A 19,489-nucleotide genomic window follows, 5' to 3' on the forward strand; every position below is an offset into this window, starting at 1 on the left:
CCAGAAATTGGTCAGCCATACCAGAGTCATTTCTCGGGAAATGAGTGTCACATGGCCTGTTTTTACCACCACGAATAGCCCTCATCAGAAAGGCTCGTAGAACATGAAATCTAAAAGAAACCGAGTTTCTCTGGGGTGAACAGATGGGGAAATGCCCTGAGGACAGTCAATCAATAAGTATTTAAAAAGCACCTGATGCCCCGACTCAGTGGTTGCACATCAACCTCTGAACCAGGATCGTGGTTAGATTCCCGGTCAGGGCACATTCCTGGGTTGCAGGCTAAATCCCCAGTGGGGGTCGGGGGGGGGGAGGCATGCAGGAGGCAGCCGATCAATGAGACTCTCTCATCATTGATGTTTCTATCTCTCTCTCCCTCTCCATTCCTCCCTGAAATCAATAAAAATATTTTTTTAAAAAAGCACCCGACGGTCAAGGGCATGTACCTGGGTTGCAGGCACATCCCCAGTGGGAGATGTGCAGGAGGCAGCTGATCGATGTTTCTCTCTCATCGATGTTTCTAACTCTCTATCTCTTTCCCTTCCTCTCTGTAAAAAATCAATAAAATATATTTTAAAAAAAAGCACCCGATACCTGGCACAGTGCCATGCCTTGTTAAGGGGACCAGGGGACCTTCCGATGTGGCCCCTGCCGGCAAAGAGCTTCGGTGTGGTCCTAGGTAGCATGATAGCAAAACAGGAACTGAACTACCATTGGAGACAGCAGCTTATCAGGCAGCCCAGGGATATTTCCTGTGTGTTACCCTTGTGTGATGGTGACTCTCCAAATGAAATCCAGCCACTGGAACCTCATTTTCAGGTTCCTGAATTCTCCTGGGGGACAGGCACCCCAGTTCTCCTCCCTTTCAGCTCTCGGTCCTACACATCGAGAGTGCCGCCTCTTTACGAGAAGCCCAGGTCACTGCTTTTCCCTCCTCCTTCGTTGCTGAAATAAGGGGAAGTGACACACATCTGTGGTTCAACTCCTTTCTTAGTAATGAAACCTGGGTGTGCTCATTAGACAGCAACAGGTTTTATTCCAAAGAACAAACTGTTTTAGGGAATTCTGGGCTCTTGGGGGAGTACCATGAAGGGTAAAGTTGGGGGAAAATTTGTCATACCCTGAGCAGGAAAGTCACCACAATGATTCCATTAAAATTGATTGACTGTTCAGAGGCCATGTAAATGGATGTGCCGGGTACTCAAAGGCCATGCAAATGGGTGAACTTGGCTGGTTCTGAGTAATTACTTCAGAAAGCAAGACAACAAAATCAATTCCAAACCCTATTAAAGGGTGCGTGGCCATCATTTACAAAGGGGCTCGCGTGTCTCCCGTCCACCCGGAGGCCAGCGGGGAGCAGCACAGCACTGCGGCAGGCGTGTTGACGCTGCCTTTCGGTCCCTCGGGTGCTTCTGTTATAACATTGGGGTAACACTGCCTGCCCCTCACCTGTCTCCTAGGGACCCTGCATAGGTCCTGCCTGCCTTGGGGCTTTATGGAGGAACATAACAAATTTAAGGTGGACAATAATATGTAACATTTATTAAGCGCTTTGAGGGATATGCCAGGAGCTGTGCCATACATTTTCACAAATTATTTTGTTTAATGTGACAACCCCGTGATACAGCTGTTATTGCTAACTCGATTTTATAAGTAAGGAAACAGAAGCTTGAAGAGGTAAAGAGCTGTGTCACATCCCCAAGTCAGTCTGAAATTCTCATACGGGGTGACTGACTACTTGACTCACTGCGAAGTTTTATGAATGAAGCAGGAGAGGAAATCCAGTGTGACTGAAAACTGTCAGGGTCTCTGCCATGAGAACTCTGGGACTTCTTATCCCTGGAACATTAACTAATACTTGGCTACGTAAGTGCATTTCTTGCATGGGTTCTGCTGTTCCAGGAAACTCGTGAAAGTCTCTCCCTCCCTGATCTACATGAAAAATGACGCAGGCATCGTGGGAGTGGGTGAGGCAGTTACAGTGGTCTTAATGGCCGCTCCCTGGAGTCACAGAACAGGAAACAGGCTAAAACCAGTGCAGAGCTTTCCTCTCGCCAGCATACCGTTTCTGTAGCCAGAGGGTTGGCCTCTACATTTCACTTTGGCTGTGAAGACTAGCGTCAGGAAGTGGATGTGATTCCTTTTCCAGTTCCAGAAAAAAATATTTTGTTTCTGCTCTGGATTGAAATGCCTCTGGAGAGTTCAGCCCCACCTAGATCAGGACCACAAAAAGCTAGAATACCAGTGATATCCACACAGGGACAGAGCTGAGCCGTATTTTACACTAATAATAAGGGGTCTATATTCCTAGTCTCCAAGGACAGATCACCACACCCTCGAAGCAGCGCAATGAAGTTGAGACTCAACAGATTGGTCTAAAAGCCCAGTGTGCTGAACTGAGAATCCTAGCAAATTAGACATGATTTTGACCTACTCCCATTGCCACCAAACTCCTAATTAAAATGCCAACCTGTCCTCAAGAGAACCCATACTATGAAATAACCTTATATTAAAAACTTCCTTTTAATGAGGTTCCTCAGTACTTTAGAAACTAAATCCTTTTTAATTGAATTCAAGGCAGAAGTACCTTCTCCCACAGTTAACCCTGAGCCGCCTTCCTTCCTCTGTGTGAAGGTGTCTTGGTTAAATCAGCCTGGAGGCCTACTGCAGCCGTGGGCCCTTGGAAAAGGAGACATTGCTGCCACCCTCAGGGGTGCCATCTCTGCCTCATCACCAAGACTCCTGGGAGACCCACCAGCCTAGGGAGTCTGTCCAGTCACCCCAAGTTTAGGGATACTGCCCAGTAGGCCTTTTAGTTGGCTTGTCAAGTTCAACCTGAAATTACTTTTTTTTCTTGCCTTTAGAGAAAAAAAATATGGTCCTTCTTCCTAATCTAGAATTAGTATTTAAAAGTAAAATCACAGTCTGGCTGGATGTGGCTCAGTGGTTGAGCATTGGCCTATGAACCAGAAGGTCTCGGTTCACTCCCTGGTCAGGGCACATGCCCAGGTTGTGGGCTTTACCCTCAGTGTGGGGCATGCAGGAGGCAGCCAATAAATGATTCCCTCTCGTCATTGATGTTTCTAGCTCTCTCTCCCTCTTCCTTCCTCTCTGAAATCAATAAAAAAATATATTATTAAAAATAAAATTGCGATAACTATACCATTTGCTTATTACCTTGTATTCCAAAGCTCAGGTGACCTTCTCTGTAACAAAGGAGATTGCCTGCTTCCTGTATCCTGTCCCAGGTTCCTTGAAAAGCATGTGCATCACCCGTAAACTCACCGTCCCCTGCTTAGAGCAGAGTGGGAGAGTTCAAGAAGCGGCTAAATGCAATGATGGTCACATCAAGGGAAAAGGGTGACATTAAAATTCTTCAGATACTTTACAGGTATTGGACGTTTGAAATGGTTCAACATAAGTGACTTATTTCAAAGGCCCAGGGTGAAGGGGAAAAGCAGATCCCAGCAGTTTTGCCCTTGATACCTTTTCTGCTTGTGTCCTGCTCTCCTCGTGTTTACATAATAATGGGCGAGGAGTGTTGCAGCACACACACAGCTGTGCACATTCCTCCTCAGTTGCTTTTCCAAAGGGTTTGAAAATGCAGTAGATTTAATCTAGGGTAAAAAAAAGAAAGAAAGAAACTCAATTTTCCTGGCAGATTTAGAGAGTGAGCCTGTCCTCACAGGGCCATGGAGCATCAGGAGATGGTTTCTCCAAGAGAAGTCCCCAGGGCAGCAGGAGGCTGGCAGTAGCCTAGATCTGTGGCCACTTAGAACGTGGTCATGTGGTCACTGCACATCAGGCGCGGCGTCTGAGGAAAGAGTGCAGGATTGCAGGGAGATCACTCAACGGTGAGATCACTGTGCTCTGCCTGGTTGATAGGTTGGCTCAGATTTGCTGCAGAGCGGTGGTCCTGCTGGGAACGTTGAGTCACAGTTCTGGGAGGAACAGAGAATCCCTGCGCCTGGCAGCCAGAAGTAAGAAGTACAGCTCCTGCTTTGTCAGTGAAATTCCCAAGGGATTCCCTGGGGTTTGCCCTTGGTGACCCAAACGATGACAACCACGTAATTCAAGCACTGAGAGCAGAATGGCAGCGTTGTTTTTCTGCTTCCCAGGTAGTGGCCAGATGGTAATAGTTTCTACATCAGGGTGCCAATTATATCAAACTCTGTAAAACTAAGCTAATTGGATATGGTTTCATTCGAAGTTGATTTCTACAGGATGTGGCATTTGTGTTGGGTAGCTGTCATGCTAGCTATGGAAGACCCACTTTTAGATAGAGAAAATAGGTTTGTCCTAGGAGACTGTTAGAAGTTTCAAGCAAGAGAGGTTTTGGTTATAAAAGGACATTTTTGGTGACATGAGGGAGGTTGAAAGAGTTCCAGACAGAAACTGTTGAGTGGTTCATGGCACAGCCCCCTGTGAAGGGTGCTGTCAACCAATAATGGTTAGGATGGTTTTGCCTTATCTATTAGCTTCTCGTTAGGGTAGTTGAGTTAACGAATTATAAAACTCTGATTCTATGAAAGGGGCATAGAAGCCAAGAGAATGCCATGTTCACTTCCTCTGATTTTCTTTTTCTGAGTTTAAAGCAAAAAAAAGTTGGGGCGGGGGGTGGGGGGGAGGCAGTAAATGGCTTGCAAAACAAAACTTCATCTCTTTGTAGGTTCTTCCTAGAACTAATTTTTTGCCTTGAATGCCACTTTTCTCATTCCTGGCCTTCGTGTCTCTCAGTGTATGTCAGGCACTGCCGTCGTCTGGGTGCAATATCCAAGTTGAGAGGAGCCCAGGTAAGGAAATGGAAGCAGGAATGCAAGCCCGTGCTGAGAGTCCAGGGTGCTGGCAGGGGTGAGGCCGATGGTTGACAGTGGAGAGCTTGGTGTGTGGGAGATTCACTTGGACACAACATACACCACTTGGATCAACACCTTTGGACTCAGAAAAAGTATTAAATTCTCTATAGAGTGGCGAAGATTGAGGGAGGAAATAGATCACAAGGGGAATCAAGGGTGAAGAAAGAGTGCGTCCTCTTTTGACTTCAACTGGCCTGGATGCGACTGACTTGACGAGAAGCCAAGATCCCAGTTGCAATGCAACTTGTGTAATGCAGGCACCTACTTTGCTTGCAAATGTGCACAAAAGAGATCTTCATTCAAAGAAAGAGAAAAGCCACAGCGGGTTGGCTAAGTTAGCCTTCCACGGCCTTTGTCCCTCGATCTGCCAGCCCCTGAGAATTCAGACGCAGATGTTAAAGGGGTTTTCAGTTCACAGTGTGATGACTGTTGACATCCAGAATTCAAATGTATTTTGAATTGAATTTGTCTGCTACAACCATCAGATGATCATTCTGTGGCTGTTTTCAAGTGTTCATTTGCTTAGATTTATCAAGTAACATCGATTTCTTATGAGGATGATGTTGAATGGCCTTGAAGACACGGCAGGCCCCTGTGTATCCAGTGGACAGAGTCCATCTGAGGAGACAGGTGTCCACGTGCACAGCGCCATGAGCTCCAAACCTGAGACACATTTTATTTTAGTGGCTTAGCCACAGAGTGTACAGTTATTTCTGTGTACTTCAGAGAATGTCCCACAGTTTTCCATATGAAGATATTACTGGAGTGGCATCAGAAAAAGAATTTGCCGTTAGAGCCAGAACATTCTAAAAAGGCCGTTTCTCCCATTTAAGAGAGCACCGTTCCCAGGAGAATTCATGCTCAGCCCAGGCTGGTGGCTCCAGGAGACGTGTGAGGAATGACACTAGACCAGCCGCATGCTAGGCTGGCTTCCTAATCGTTGGCCTGTGATCTGAAATGTCTACACGACAGCTGACGGGCGACTGTTTCAATAATTGAAAACCATTCAAGTCACTGACCTCTCGTCCTTATACCTGGACTCCTTACAACAAGCACACAGACATGATGCAAACTGCCTTATTGTCTATATTTTAGAGTCAAAGGCTCTTCAGAGCCTCAGACCTTTGTTCCCTTCCTCCCCACCTTGGTGAGGTCTGGAAACCTCGGAGGAAGCCTCTGCGATGAGTACGGGGTCAGTTTGCTTCGGGGCAGAGGCAATTTTACAAATCTGACCTCTCGCATCATTCTCTGGGGCTGTGTCTACACCACCCTCCACACTGGACGACGTAAACGAATTGCTGTTTGACTCGGGGCAAAACATGGTGTAAACTGGTGGTTTCCACAAGCGAAGTGCATTTTTTAAAAATTCTGTATTACCAAGAGTTTCCAAGCAGAGATTTTCAAGAGAAACAGCTGTGGTTTGAAAAGATTTATGATAATCCAGATGGTTTCTTTGAGGATAAATCTACTTGATCATTTAAAATTAAAGTCTTTCAGTAAAGTTGAGTGTCTTCTTTATGATTTTAAATATACTACCATTGTGTGTGTGTGTGTGTGTGTGTTGGCCTGTCTTGTTCGGAGCTTTATCTTTGGAAACAGCAGAAACCTCAAGACAGTGTCCCAAATTATTCAGCAATTAAGCCGGCAGAATACCTGAGGGAACCCTTCGTAACAGCAGAAATGGTTTGTGAGGAGATACAGTCAGATGCATCTCCCCTGTCTGGACTGTCTAGCAGTCAGCCTCCCTGCCACTCTCAACTTCTGATCCAAGATGCTCTAATCTTACCGCACAATTATAATACTGATTACATTTCGCTTTCCAAGCTGAACATGGGCAACTAGATTGCTAAACTTGTCCACTTGTGGGAACCTGGGTGTAAAAGGCTCCCAGTCCCCTTGTCGGGGCTCTGAGGAGACAGAGGGGTGGCAGGCAAGGGGCTTTGGAACCAGTGGCCTATTTCTGTGCCTTTCACCTGCTCTCAGTGCCCATCGTCCACTGGCTTGCGGCCACCCAGAGATGCTCATGTGAAGCCCTGCACCCGGCCTTCACCGAGGGCCCTCTGCACCCCGGGTCTTTCCTTTCCAGGCCTCTTCCACCGACCATCACACTTGATCTGTCCTACATTGCCTGCCTAGGGCCTGTGCTAGATGTATAAATTCAAGCAGCAAAATGAATTCTCAGGGAGATGTAATGTTCACTGTGCTTTAATGTGTTACCAATGATGTTTCAGACTCATCAGCATTTCTTGATGACCAGTGGAGGAGTCATCACATGTGAGCTCTGTGTAGGCCTGAGACAGGTGTTTGGTTCACTTGACCGATCTCACCTGTGAATTTGAAAAGCCCTTCTAAGGAGCAATATACTGGGGTTGATAAATAGACACGTGAAAGATGGATTGTGTCAATGAAACTGGGAAAGCAGGATGCCATAAAGTAACTTCGGTGTGGAAGGTCATGTTCATCTTTTGTAAGTTGGCTACTGCCACTGGCAGAAACTCCTGAATGAGTGGATAAAGGTGGTGAGAATTGTGAAGTCCAAGTGCTTATTAGTGTCAAATGAGCAAAGCAGAAAAATGTGAAGTAGCAAAAATGAGCAGCATTAAGCAGAAAAAGGAGTTTGAGGCTTGCTGAGGCACCTGACTCATCAAACTGCATTAGCCTCTGCTCATCCCCCAGAGGCCCCAGGGTGTCACTTCCCATGGCTGACATTCATGAATGTTCCTGGAACCCCCAAAGCTAAGGGGTTGTCCCCTTGGTGCCTGTGGCGGCTGCTGACCACTGAAGAGTACCTGTGGATGTTGTAGGTGTTTAACCACCCACCTTACGATGAAGTTGGAAGCAGACCTGCTGGAGGAGGAGTCTGTCCCCAGAATCAGATTGCCGAGCCATCTGGTGCTGCAGCTGACCTGGAAATGCATCCAGTAAATTTCAGCCCTGAGTTACAGCTGGTGTGGGGAAATCTCGGAGACAGGTGGTTCCCTTAGCAGCTGTACCTCCGGTTAGGGTAGGCAAGAAAGAAAATTCCATCCTTCTTGAACCTTCATGGATCTTCTGGGATCTGTAGTAGCTCCCTGAACTTTTTCCATGGTAATTACCATATCAGGGCAAATAATGATATTTCTCCCTTCCTTTGTTGAAATAATCTCTGGGAGGCAATGAATCGAAAATTTTAAGTGAGCATATCAAATGATAGATGGATAAAAAAGACTATGGTTTCTAGAGAGTACTCACAGAAACGAGTCTTTAACACATTCTTATGCTGGAAGTATACAGACTAAAGTCCCATCAGGGGAAAAATAGATTGCTGCATTTAAGGGAACTATTTAAATTTATAATTCTGTATTTACCCTGCAAATTTTAAGATAATTTAATCAAACACTGTTTTTATCAAGTGGATCAGTATGCATGCTGAATGAAATGCAAGACATTTTTAGCCCAAGAAAGATAAAGAAGACTTTTGACCTTTGACTTTAAAAATTTGTTCTGAATGAAACACTTTGCCTTTATGCCCATATAGTTTGGGGAGGATTTTAGGCAGACCTGGTTTTTATTCACTGACTTAGAAGTGATGAAGCTAAAGTAGCTAAGGTATAGAGGAAGTTAGATATTTTCCCGCGTCACTCAGGATTCAAATGTTAGAAACCAAAGGGAAGAGTCTTGGGGTGATATTCCCCAGCACCCCCACCTTTCTGCAAGTTGTTCACTGCGTGATGGGGCCCAGTGGAGGCTGCAAGTCGGAGCAGAAATTCAGCCTGAGCGCTGCTCTCCAGGCCACGGGCTGTGCCCACCTGGAGCTGGGACACCTTCTTCAAAGGTGCCAAGTTGGGTGCTGAGCTGTTGGGTTGGGTTGGGTTCAGCAAGTAGCGAGGGAAGCATATCACCAATGTTATGCCAGGGCTTCTCCAATGCATTGCAACCAGAACTAGAGCTGATCTTGGCAGCATTTTTAAAAAAACAGCAACCGTTGTTTACATGGGCATGGAGTGAGAGTTACGAGCTGTACACAGTTTGGAGAGGACCAGTATCATGAATGCCTGGTTTCACCTTGTCAGTTAGACAGGCAGGGAAGGCCCCCGATTAAATTGGACAGAGTTTGAGATTTGGGGCATCTTCCCATCTCCCCTTCTATAAGTTGGACTCCTCTCTTCATTTCCTTTCCCCCTTCATCCCCATCCTGCACTGCTCAGCCCTCAGCTTCAAACTTGCCTTTTCCCAAAATCCAACAAAAACCACCTTCCATCCACTAAGAACTTTGTTCAAGAAGAAAACACTTCAGCCAAATTTATACTAAGATGTTAATAGCTAGGAATGGTGAAACATTGCCACCCCTGAGGACACCCTATTAATACTTAAACAGGAAATCAACTGTTCTTTCCAGTGGGTTTCAGGCAGTGGGAAATGGTCCGCATTCTGTTTGGGGTTTAAGGCAGGAGAGCTTGCTTTATTCCTGAGCCCACTGCGTATCGGTCAGAGCTCTTCAGGTTGGCCGAGCACACAGGCTTCCCTCAGTTTCCATCATCTTTGCTCCTTGTACATTTATCTTAGCATCATGTTAAGTTCTCTATTTCTAGCTCCTGTCACTTCTTTAGACCAAACTAAATACTTCATTCTTAGCTCTGAGCGTGGCCAGACTAGCTTTGTTTTAACTTCCTTCCTTAACTTCCTTAACTTCCTTCTTCCCAGGCAAGCAAACTGTCCTGTAACTTCTTCCTTAACTTCCTTAACTTCATCTTCCTTAACTTCCTTCTTCCCAGGCAAGCAAACTATCCTGTAACTTCTACCCCAGCCCTAATTTTTTTTTTCAAGTTTCACACTTCCAAAACCCACCTGCTTGAAAGTATCATATTCTGCTTTTTCTGAAGCTTTGATTGTTGAGGGGAAATTCCGAGCCTTCCCTACTGCATCCTTACCTGGCATCTAACCCTGTAAGCCCAGGATCGGGAGAGAACTTACTGAGAGTCTGGTTGTTAGACGCTTTCAGAAGGCAATGGGTGGGACTTTCTCTGCTTTTCTTTCTATGCCAAGCCTAGAAAAGTATAGCTGGTAGTTTTTTCTCTTCTTAGAGTGATTATGATAGGTACTGGAAGCTGGGACTTGACTTTATTGTATTATTATTCCTTGATCTACAGCCATTCCTATAGCTTTTCTTGGGCTTACCTAATGCCAGAGAAACTAAAACCACTCGTTAATTTGATTAGTTCAGTAAAACATCTACCATCAGGCAGCATGGCTAAATGAACTCTGGTCAAAGAAATCCAAATAGCTGAAATGAAAGCTCATATAAATATGACCAGGCTGTCCACCTGTGATTCTTTAAGGAAACCTCCTAATTTCCAATTTCCCTTGTCATGCCAGTGATACATATATGAAGGGTTTCCTATCTCTCGATGCTTGTATTTTTAAATGCCAGGAAGCCATGCTCATACTCAACTTTGTCCTCAAGGTAAAAGGTTTTGCATATTTAATCTCGACAGGTTCCAATAAAATCAAATATATGACAGGTTTCCAAATTTCTTTTCGAACGAGGAGGAGGCATCTTTCATGCATTTAGGAATGCTATCTGAACAGTATTGTACGTTTATTTCCCCCTCTACCTTTGAATGAGCGTTTGGTTTGAAAAATCAGAGTGGCAGCTTAGCACTCTAAAGATGGCCAGTGGTGCCAGCTCCCTGCCCTCCAACTGTACCTTTTCTTCCCTCTTTGTCTTATTTTTATCATTCCCCCAAATAGAGCCAACCAATGTTGATGCCTAAGGGTCATGTGCTTCTCGCCTGTTACCTGCTATCCTTGCGTAGGAGAACCTCTCAAAGCTCTCGCCATCTCTGTGAATTAGGATCCTGTACTGAAGGGGGTAAAATATGTACTGTCTTGGTGATGGCGTCTCTCCACCTTTTTTTCTCAGCCCAAAGACAGCCCAGGTCAGAGGCAGCATCTTTTTTCTTTAAATGTTTAGTTTTTGTCCACACCCTTTTTCTAAGCCTGGTTGTGCTAAGAAACCGTGTGCTGATTAACAGGTTGTTAACTGGTGTCTTATCCAGTCTTCTTAGCTACATGTTGAGGGGGGAGTCTGCCATCCTTCCGAGCACAGAAGGAATGGTCCAAGGCCCTGACACCATTTCTTTGGTGGAGGGAGTTGGCTGTGTGGAGGGTGGATGCGAGTCTCTCCCGGAGGGGCATGCCGCCTGGACCCCATCAGCTCTGAGATAAGGAATCAAGAGGTTGCCACTCGATGTGCCACAGCCAGGTTTGAGATGTGGGACAGAGTGTGCAGATACCTGTTTGGACATGTGGCCACCTGTACTGTAACGTAGTTGCTAACTGGTAAAAATAGAGTCTTTCATTCTGGTAAATCAATATTGAGTGTCTCATGTACGGGACTTTGCATTACGTACTGTGGTGGAGATAAAATAGAGCATTATCCAGGCTTTTAAGAGGCTTACAATCCAGTTGTCTAAACCACTGAGTTTAGAAAGTGTTTTAAAAGTGTGATGTCCTAGAGATACCCTTTAAGGAAATCATAGTTAATGTTTCTGCTATTGTTGTGATTAAACACCTTTCTTTGTGCGGCCCTATTACCAGCTCACAGCCCCCACCCCACCCCCCACCCCCCACCTCCCACCCTCATTTCCGAAGGGCTGTGTTCCAGGTGGCTGGTGCACAGAGCTATGAATTTATCTCAACACGGGCAAAGCTAATAAATATGATTCAGGATGAAAGGCACTGTGTAAATGCTTGGGATGTTGTTATTACTGTTCTCATGCACTTTATTATTTTTAAATTGTGCATCCTTTTAAGTAGATTATTTGTTCGCCACAGTCTCCATTATATCTAAGCAAAGCTTTCACAGACATTTCTAAAAACCTTTTCATTTCTCTCTGTAGGTTGTTGTTTCGTAACGTTTTATACAAGAAAAGCTGCACTTGAGGCCCAGAATGCACTGCACAATATTAAAACTTTACCTGGGGTGAGTCGGTTTACTTTTGTACCAAAATCACTTTATTGCTTGAAAATGGTCCTTTCAACTGAAGGTTCTAGTTATGGGCTCTTAGTGCCAAAAATGACTTTGGTCTTTTGAGGAGTGTGTGCTGACCCCTCTGCTCCCCTGCGGCAGCCAAACCAGCTGGCCGGCCCATAAAGAAGCACCCGCATTAATGCGACGGAAAGAGCTCTCAAGCCGCGTGTCCCCTGGTTAGAAAATCAGAGTGACCCCACTGGGTCACAGCGGCTGCCAAAGGGTATTGGGTGGGCTAAGATTTTAAAAGGGAGGAAAAAAACCAACTCACACAAGAGAAGCAAATGGAAAAGGAAAAGCTTTTACTCACCAGGAGCCCCTTTTCAAATTTAGTCTTCAGATTTTTTCTTTTGAAAGAACAAAATGTACCCTATACAGCTATAATATTAAACCTCATAATGGCTTCTAAGCAGTCAATGGTGGTTAACAAAGTCAATGTTTTAATGCCCTGTTTGTGGCTTCGTGTTGATAGAGAACAGAAAATACAAAGCTTGCTTTTTTTTTCCATTTCCTTCCCGATAATATCTGATGATGAGTACAATTCTCTAGAAATGAACTGATTTATGTGACTACTTTATGAGACTACATGATTTCTGGAGTTTGGGGGCAATTTATATAGTGCATGCTAGTATGACTATCCCTGTGCTTTTGAATATTTCCCCCATTGACTCAAATATCAGTGCCGAGTGCATTGAATATCATAATGATGTGCATTGGTTACATGAAGAACCTGTGGTAAGTAGTGTATTGCTAATTATTTTATTGAAATGTGGTTTGGTAAGAATAGAAGGAAGGTAACAGAATGCCCCTAATGTTTTCAGGGTGTAATTCTACCTCTGTGTCACTGAGCTGTCTCTGTAGATAGACGCACACGTCCGAATTTTACCCCCCATCACACCCACAAAAGAGACCATTTGTGTAATTCACCTTTGATCCATTGAAAAGTTTATAATATTTGTACTGGCAAGACTCAACAAAAGGTTTTCACAACATTAGCTTCTTAATCACCCAAAAATAATAAATTGTGACCCTTGGTCTTGAATCACACCACTTTGCCGTTCCCCTTTTCATGTGAGCAAATCAAAGAGAAGGTCCAGCAAGCGAGCGTGTGGCCTGAGGATTCTCCCTCCCACTTTGATTTAACTACTTCTCTCTGAAACTTATGAGGGGTTTTTTAGTATGTCTAAGTGACTTAAAAAAGAAAGTAGTACTTCAGCTTCCATTTTCCATGTATATGGGATTTTTTTCCCAATGTAAATTCGAAGAAGTTGCAATGTTATGTCATAATAACGCAACCAAATCCCTTCTATGTATGTTTTATATATATATTTGAAATCTTGAATGTTCATTTGGTATTTAGGGTATATTGATGCCAAATCACATCCTGTTTTAAATGAATGCAAAGTTTGGTTGACTTGCATTTGTCCCCAGTAGAAGCACAGCTCTCAGCATGCCATCTTCATGTGTGAACTGGCTCTCAAGAAACCCGGAGTGAACATGGTGACTGAGCCATGTTGAAAAACACACAAGTGACTGATGAACGTGCTTCCGTTTGGGACATCTTACTCTGACCCTTTTCTTAGCAAACCAATAGTATCTTCTGTATTTTAAAAGAATGTCACATATGCCTCTCTTTTTTTCTCTTCTTGAAACTTCTACATGCACAAGTCGGGGATGGTGATTTTGGAGACCCCTGTTTAAGGACAATGATTCTGGGGTTGGAAAACAGGGTTTGTGGATTGTTTTGGGTTTTCTTTTTATCCTGTTCAGTTTCATATGCCCAATTACTTGAGGCGGGTTAAATGAAAATTTTGAGATGTCGGGTCTGATTTGTAGGCTCATAGCCTTCGCAGCACGCACACTGCCGCCACACTTGCCATTTCCAATTAGGTAAATGGGAACAGAGTTCCAGGTCTTGCATTTATGTATAGTTTTATCTGATAAACATCACCCTTAACAGCTACAGGAATAACATGAAAGTGGTTTCTTTTCAGCTGTGAGCTTTTGGTGGACAGGAAGAAATGGGACCAGACATAAAAGATTAATGCATATTCTTAGGGAAAAAATATTACAGGATGCCTTGCTGTTTGATTACAAGCCTTGGAATTAGTCAACATTTCCATAATTCTAAACCAATACACACCTGTTTCCCCACTGCGATGTGAAGGCACAACTTAATTTAACAGAACCCCTGCTGTGCTCGGTCTCTCATTAAATACCAAGGAGCTCAGTAATTTAAAGTTGTATCACTACTATTTTTACTGGTTGCCTTCATATTATGAAATTAATAAGAAATTAATGATGCACTGTGCCATATGCCTTTAATATCTCTCTGAATAAAAATAAAAGGGATAAAGAAAAACGCATCACCAGCTGACACTTTAAAGCTTTCCTGCTGTAATCATTTTCCTGCGGATAAAATCCATTAAAAAGGCACTTGCTGCCTTTTTTTTTTTTAAGTGTCCAAAACATTCAATTTAAAACAAGATCAAAGAGTGCTGGGTGTTTAGGGTTTTTTGTTTTATTTTTTTCTATTTTCTTTTGTAGTTGGTATTTCGTATCATATGGAACCTCTGTCATGCAACCAAAATTAGGTGTTTAGGGACCATCTTTCTTTCCTTCCTGAGAGAGACAAAGAACTTGGTTGCTATGGGAGAGGTGAAAAAAGCCAGCGGGTCTATGTGTCATGCAGTGGACTGTGCCTGCCCTTCCCCTCATGTCATATGTGGGTTACAGAGACCCTGTACAAGGAGGGTGCAGGGCATGTGGTCCAGGGTCAGGGCCGTACTCAGCAGTGCAAAGCCATTAGGGACCCATCTCTCAAGCCTGTCTCTCATCCTGTGACTGAGAAGCACTTTGAGCCTTATGTCTTCTGAAATGCTCAACACGAATCCTAGAAATAGAATATTAAAACTAAAGGGAGTAAATTCAGTAGCTCAACCCATAGAACAAGGAATGGGCATCTGGGGTTCATTTCCCTGGTTTGATCATGTTCTCTTTCAGAAATGGCAGCTTGAAGTATGAGCAACAGATCAAATCTTATGTGCAGTGCCCTACTTATGACTGACATCTCATCAGATTAACAAATCACTAATGATATTGAGTGCCTACTGTGTACTAAGGGGACTAAGCTATTCTGATCTCTCACACACACACGCACGCACACACGTGCACACACACCCTTAAATTCCCTGTGCATCATGCTTCCATAGCCTGCAGAGCACACTGCGACTGTGTCTGCACAGGCCACAGGCTGGGCTACTTGATGAGCCATTGAGTTTGGTGCAAAATTGTTAGACTGACTCTTTCTTTAGCTGGGCCATTTGTGTTCTTGGACAAAGTTTGGTTGCCTCTGCTTTGACAGCAGGCCTTTGGCTTAGGGCTAGCTTCCTTTGTTTAGAGTTTCAGGTAGGCACAACATAACTAGTGGGATCATTCAATAGAAATGCCATCATCTGCCATTGTATTTCCCAGAGAGAAACCCTTGGAAAGGCAACTTGCAAGATTCATTTTGTTTACACTGACCTAATTTAGCTTAATTAAAAAATAAAATGAAGACCTTAATTGCGGCGCAGAGCAACTACCACAATCTTTTCAATAATCAGATGTCAGGTCCAGATATCCCTGTGCCAGTGATGGCTCTGTGCCTGTGTCATTCTTTTTCAAGGTCCTAACACACATTGTCTCTAGCAATAAGGCGTTTTGATTGAAAATCTACAGCAGTATCATTAGAGCATTCACTGTATAAATTAATTTAATTAAGGATGTAATAACAGAGAGGAATACAGTTTTGAGAAAGCTCTTAAATTTTAACAGCAAGAAGGAATTGGTGGAATCTAAATGTCTTGTAAAATATTAATTGCAAATTTCTTCCAGACATTTTCTCTGAATATGCCTTACTCCGTTCCCTCTTAGAGTCACTACCAGTTTTATTAAATGCAGTTTATATTAAGGAGTTATTGCCGTAGGAGAACATGTGTTTGGAGCACTCCCTTCTGGCAGTGGCACACCAAAAGGTGTTTTATAATAACACATGCGACATGAGCACCGACTGCAAATAGATTTGAGATATAAAAACAAATGAGCCTGATCTGGGGGAAGAAGCTGTAAATAAAACGGCCTCTTGGGACAAGTGTGTTCACCCACACGAAGTGAATGAACCTCTTCCTGGCTTGCCCTGGAAGAGATAATTTACCTGTGGGGGTGGGCGCTTTCCTCCAAGGAGGACTTTAACTCCACTCTCCATAGAATTGCCCCCTGTACCCTTTAACAAGGCTTGACTGTCCTTTCACTAGGACAGTGTGGCTCTGACAGAGACCAAAGTCAGTCTGTCCAAGTAATGCATTTTGACATCATCACTTACTTTGAGCCACCTCCTCTAATTATTAATATGTATTTAATGCCTTTATTCTCAGAGTTATGATGGTATTATTTTATCATAATCATTGTCATCTATTTCTGTCATCAGATCTCTAAAACCCCATGTCATCATTATCTTGGAAATTTCCCCCAAAAGCATCCTATTTGAATCAAAGCCTAACTAGGTCAAGCTAGAGAAAGTGTTTTCTCCGATGCTTTTTATTTAAAATTGTTATGAAAAACAGCCAAAACATTTCTCTGCACAAATAGGTTTGACTCCTTAAAATTGTGGACCATCTGAAACATTCATAGACTCGTTCAACCAATATTTGCTGAGTTTGAGTGTTTGCAAGGCACTGTTCTAGGCACTAAGGAATATAGTAGAAACCATCCTATATAATAAAAGCCTTATATGCTAAGTGTCCAGTCAGCCGGTCATCCGTTCAACCAATCAAAGCGTAATATGCTAATGATGTGCTAAGGCCACTCAACCACTCGCTGTGACGTGCACTGACCACTAGGGGGCAAACAGTCAACTGGTCGACCAGTCTCTATGACATGCACTGACCACCAGTGGGCAGACGCTCTGACTGGTAGGTTAACTTGCTGCTGGGGTCCGGCCGATTGGGACTGAGTGAGACAGGCCGAACACACCCTGAAGCCTTCCCACGGTCCCTTCCTACCTGGCCAACCTCCCGCATCCCTCCCTGGCCCCAATCATGCACCAGTGGGGTCCCTCAGCCTAGCCTGTGTCCTCTCACAATCTGGGATCCCTTGGGGGATGTCAAAGAGCCAGTTTCAGCCTGATCCCACAGGCCAGGCCGAGGTACCCCACTGGTGCATGAATTCATGCACCGGCACTCTAGTGTTTAATAAATAGCTCTGGAATAGTTAATGCTGGAATGGGTTAGTTTTATAAAATATTTCCAGAGGAGTCAAGTTATATTCCAAAGAAATGATAATTCTGACCACAGGTATTCCCAAGGATTCAAAATATAAGATGAATGTGGATTTGTTATTACGTGTGTGTATAATGATGTAACTTATTTATGTGCAACTCTAAATGCACACATCTCTATGTGGATATCAGTTCAGTCATATAAATACAGGAAGATTATAACTTAAAACCCATTTTCTATTTAGCCTGCCAACATACCCTTAATTACTATGTAGCCATCTTTCTGACTTTAGTCTCAGTGAAATGTCTTATGTTTGTTTGTCTGTTTCTGCTCTGAACCAGAATCAGGGCTAATTCTGGTACGTGCACAAGGTTCTTGAGAACTGCCGTTGGAACGATGATAATCCTGCCTCCACCTTCTTCACAGGAGGCTTGGGACTGGCTGAGATAATGCATGTCAAGCTTTCTGAGCCCCTGAAGAAAGGTGCTTCTACAACATTGTTTCTGTGGGTGTGCACTCTCCTTTGGTAACAACCCAATGTACAAAAAGCAGTTGCTGTGGACGGTACCACTCAGAGCATCCATCTGGGGGGCATTCTGCAGATTTGCATTTGCAGAATTTGGTCTGGGCTGAAGTACTTGACCTCATAGGACTGTCCCAAAGCAACTATTCTCCTGCTGCCTCTGTTGTTTTAATATAACACTTAAGTCCCAGAGGAAAAATAAGCTGAACAAAAAGGAAGGCCTTTCTTTAAGATGACTAATTAAAGGACTGTGATGCAGTGCCACGGTGTGGCTACCGAGGAGCTCTTCTTGGGGGTGCTGAAGCCCCTGCCCCCCACCCTGGGAGCCATGACGTGTGAAGGAGAAAAGCCCCAATGGAGAAGCAGCCCCAAATGGGTCTCAACCATGTGACAGGATTGCTGGCCAGCTAGCTTCTCAGGTGAGACGAGAGATAGATGGATGAGAGACAGAGATAGAGCGAGAAAGAACACGAAGAAATGTCTGGCCCAGTGCTTCCCAGCCTTCAGACCCAGGCCCCAGAGATATGGGAAAGTATATTTCAATGCTCCATGAAAAGCCATTGAAATTGTCTGTTTCACCCACGATGAAATTTTCCATGCCACCTGAATAAGGGGTGCTTTTGCTTTGGGCTGACAGTCAATTCAGTAACTTTGAATGACAGCTATTTATGTGTGTCTGATTAACTAATTAAAAACCTAGTTACTTTTAAAATAGGGACTACTTAATGCAAGCAAGTCTATAGGAGAAAATGAATGAGAGGGGTCCTTGCTGGTGAAAAAGTTGAAAATGACTGAGCTAAGCAGCCCAGCTAGCACAGGGCTAAAACAGGGAGCAGTGACACCATTTTTTGAAAACAGAACTCAGTGTTTTACTGTACAAATAACATACTCTCTGCTACAGACCTAATTAGTAGGACTGCTGTGAGGTTTACGAGAGCACGTGTGAAAGTGACCTGGCACCGGTGCCCGGCCAGATGTGCAAAATTGCTGGGTCAGTGTGTGAGGAGTATTGGTGCCTCGTTGTTATGTGAGGACATGGTAGGATGACACAGTGGCAAATGAAGTAATAGTCATTTCTTTGTATCTCAAGTTTAAATTGGGGATATTAAGTTCACTTATATAGACTTCAGTTCCCAAGAGGTTAATAAGATTTCAAACGAAGATTGTGCATATGAGCATAACCAATGGACATAAGACACTGGGGGGTAGGGGAAGCCGGGGTATTGTCAAGGGCGGGGGGAAAAAAAGGACACATACGTAATACCCTTTGTAATGCTTTAAGCAATAAAAAAAAAAAGGATTTCAAACGAAGATTGTGGAAGGAAAAAATATGTTCGTGAATATGATAAAGGTCTCTGTGGAACTACGTGAGGAGTTAGCTGGCCAGCAGAAGAACGGGTTGGTTGTGACAATTAAATGAAAGGGGGAAATCAAGCTGGAAAATTGTCCACATTTGGCCTCCAGCGTATGTGGTCTCCATGAGAACTCATCACCCAAAAATATGACTGTTAGGCTGGAAAGCTGAGCTTGGGAGACTGTCCAGTTGAACTGGGCTGGCTAGTGCAGAGCCTCAAGCTCTAGGTCACAAAAAGAGTATAGCAGGTCCTCACATGACGTTATTTCATTATAAGGATGAGATGCTGTCAAAACTTAACTCTTTTTTATATCAGTTAGCCAGTGGTAACATTGCTTTCATTATAAGTCGTTTTGCTTAGTCACAGAACCTGTTGATGACATTAAGTGAAGACTTAATGCAGGGGTCCTCAAACTTTTTAAACAGGGGGCCAGTTCACTGTCCCTCAGACCGTTGGAGGGCCGGACTATAGTTTAAAAAAAAAAAAC

General features: G+C 43.9%; 1 protein-coding gene across 13 annotated transcripts in view; it reads left to right on the forward strand.

Moving 5' to 3' along the window:
* The window catches only part of CELF2 (CUGBP Elav-like family member 2), an 862,326-nt gene that overhangs the window by 738,111 nt on the left and 104,726 nt on the right, over positions 1 to 19,489 (forward strand). For all 13 annotated transcript variants that reach the window (XM_070391817.1, XM_070391760.1, XM_070391781.1 and 10 more), the window contains one exon: positions 11,736 to 11,818. In XM_070391817.1, the coding sequence (XP_070247918.1) occupies positions 11,736 to 11,818 (83 nt within the window). The remainder of the gene's footprint in view (positions 1 to 11,735; positions 11,819 to 19,489) is intronic.

Source organism: Myotis yumanensis, unplaced genomic scaffold (genome assembly GCF_028538775.1).
Source record: "Myotis yumanensis isolate MYYU_CA2020_CCGP unplaced genomic scaffold, mMyoYum1.0.hap1 SCAF_1, whole genome shotgun sequence".
Taxonomy (NCBI): Eukaryota; Metazoa; Chordata; class Mammalia; order Chiroptera; family Vespertilionidae; genus Myotis; species Myotis yumanensis.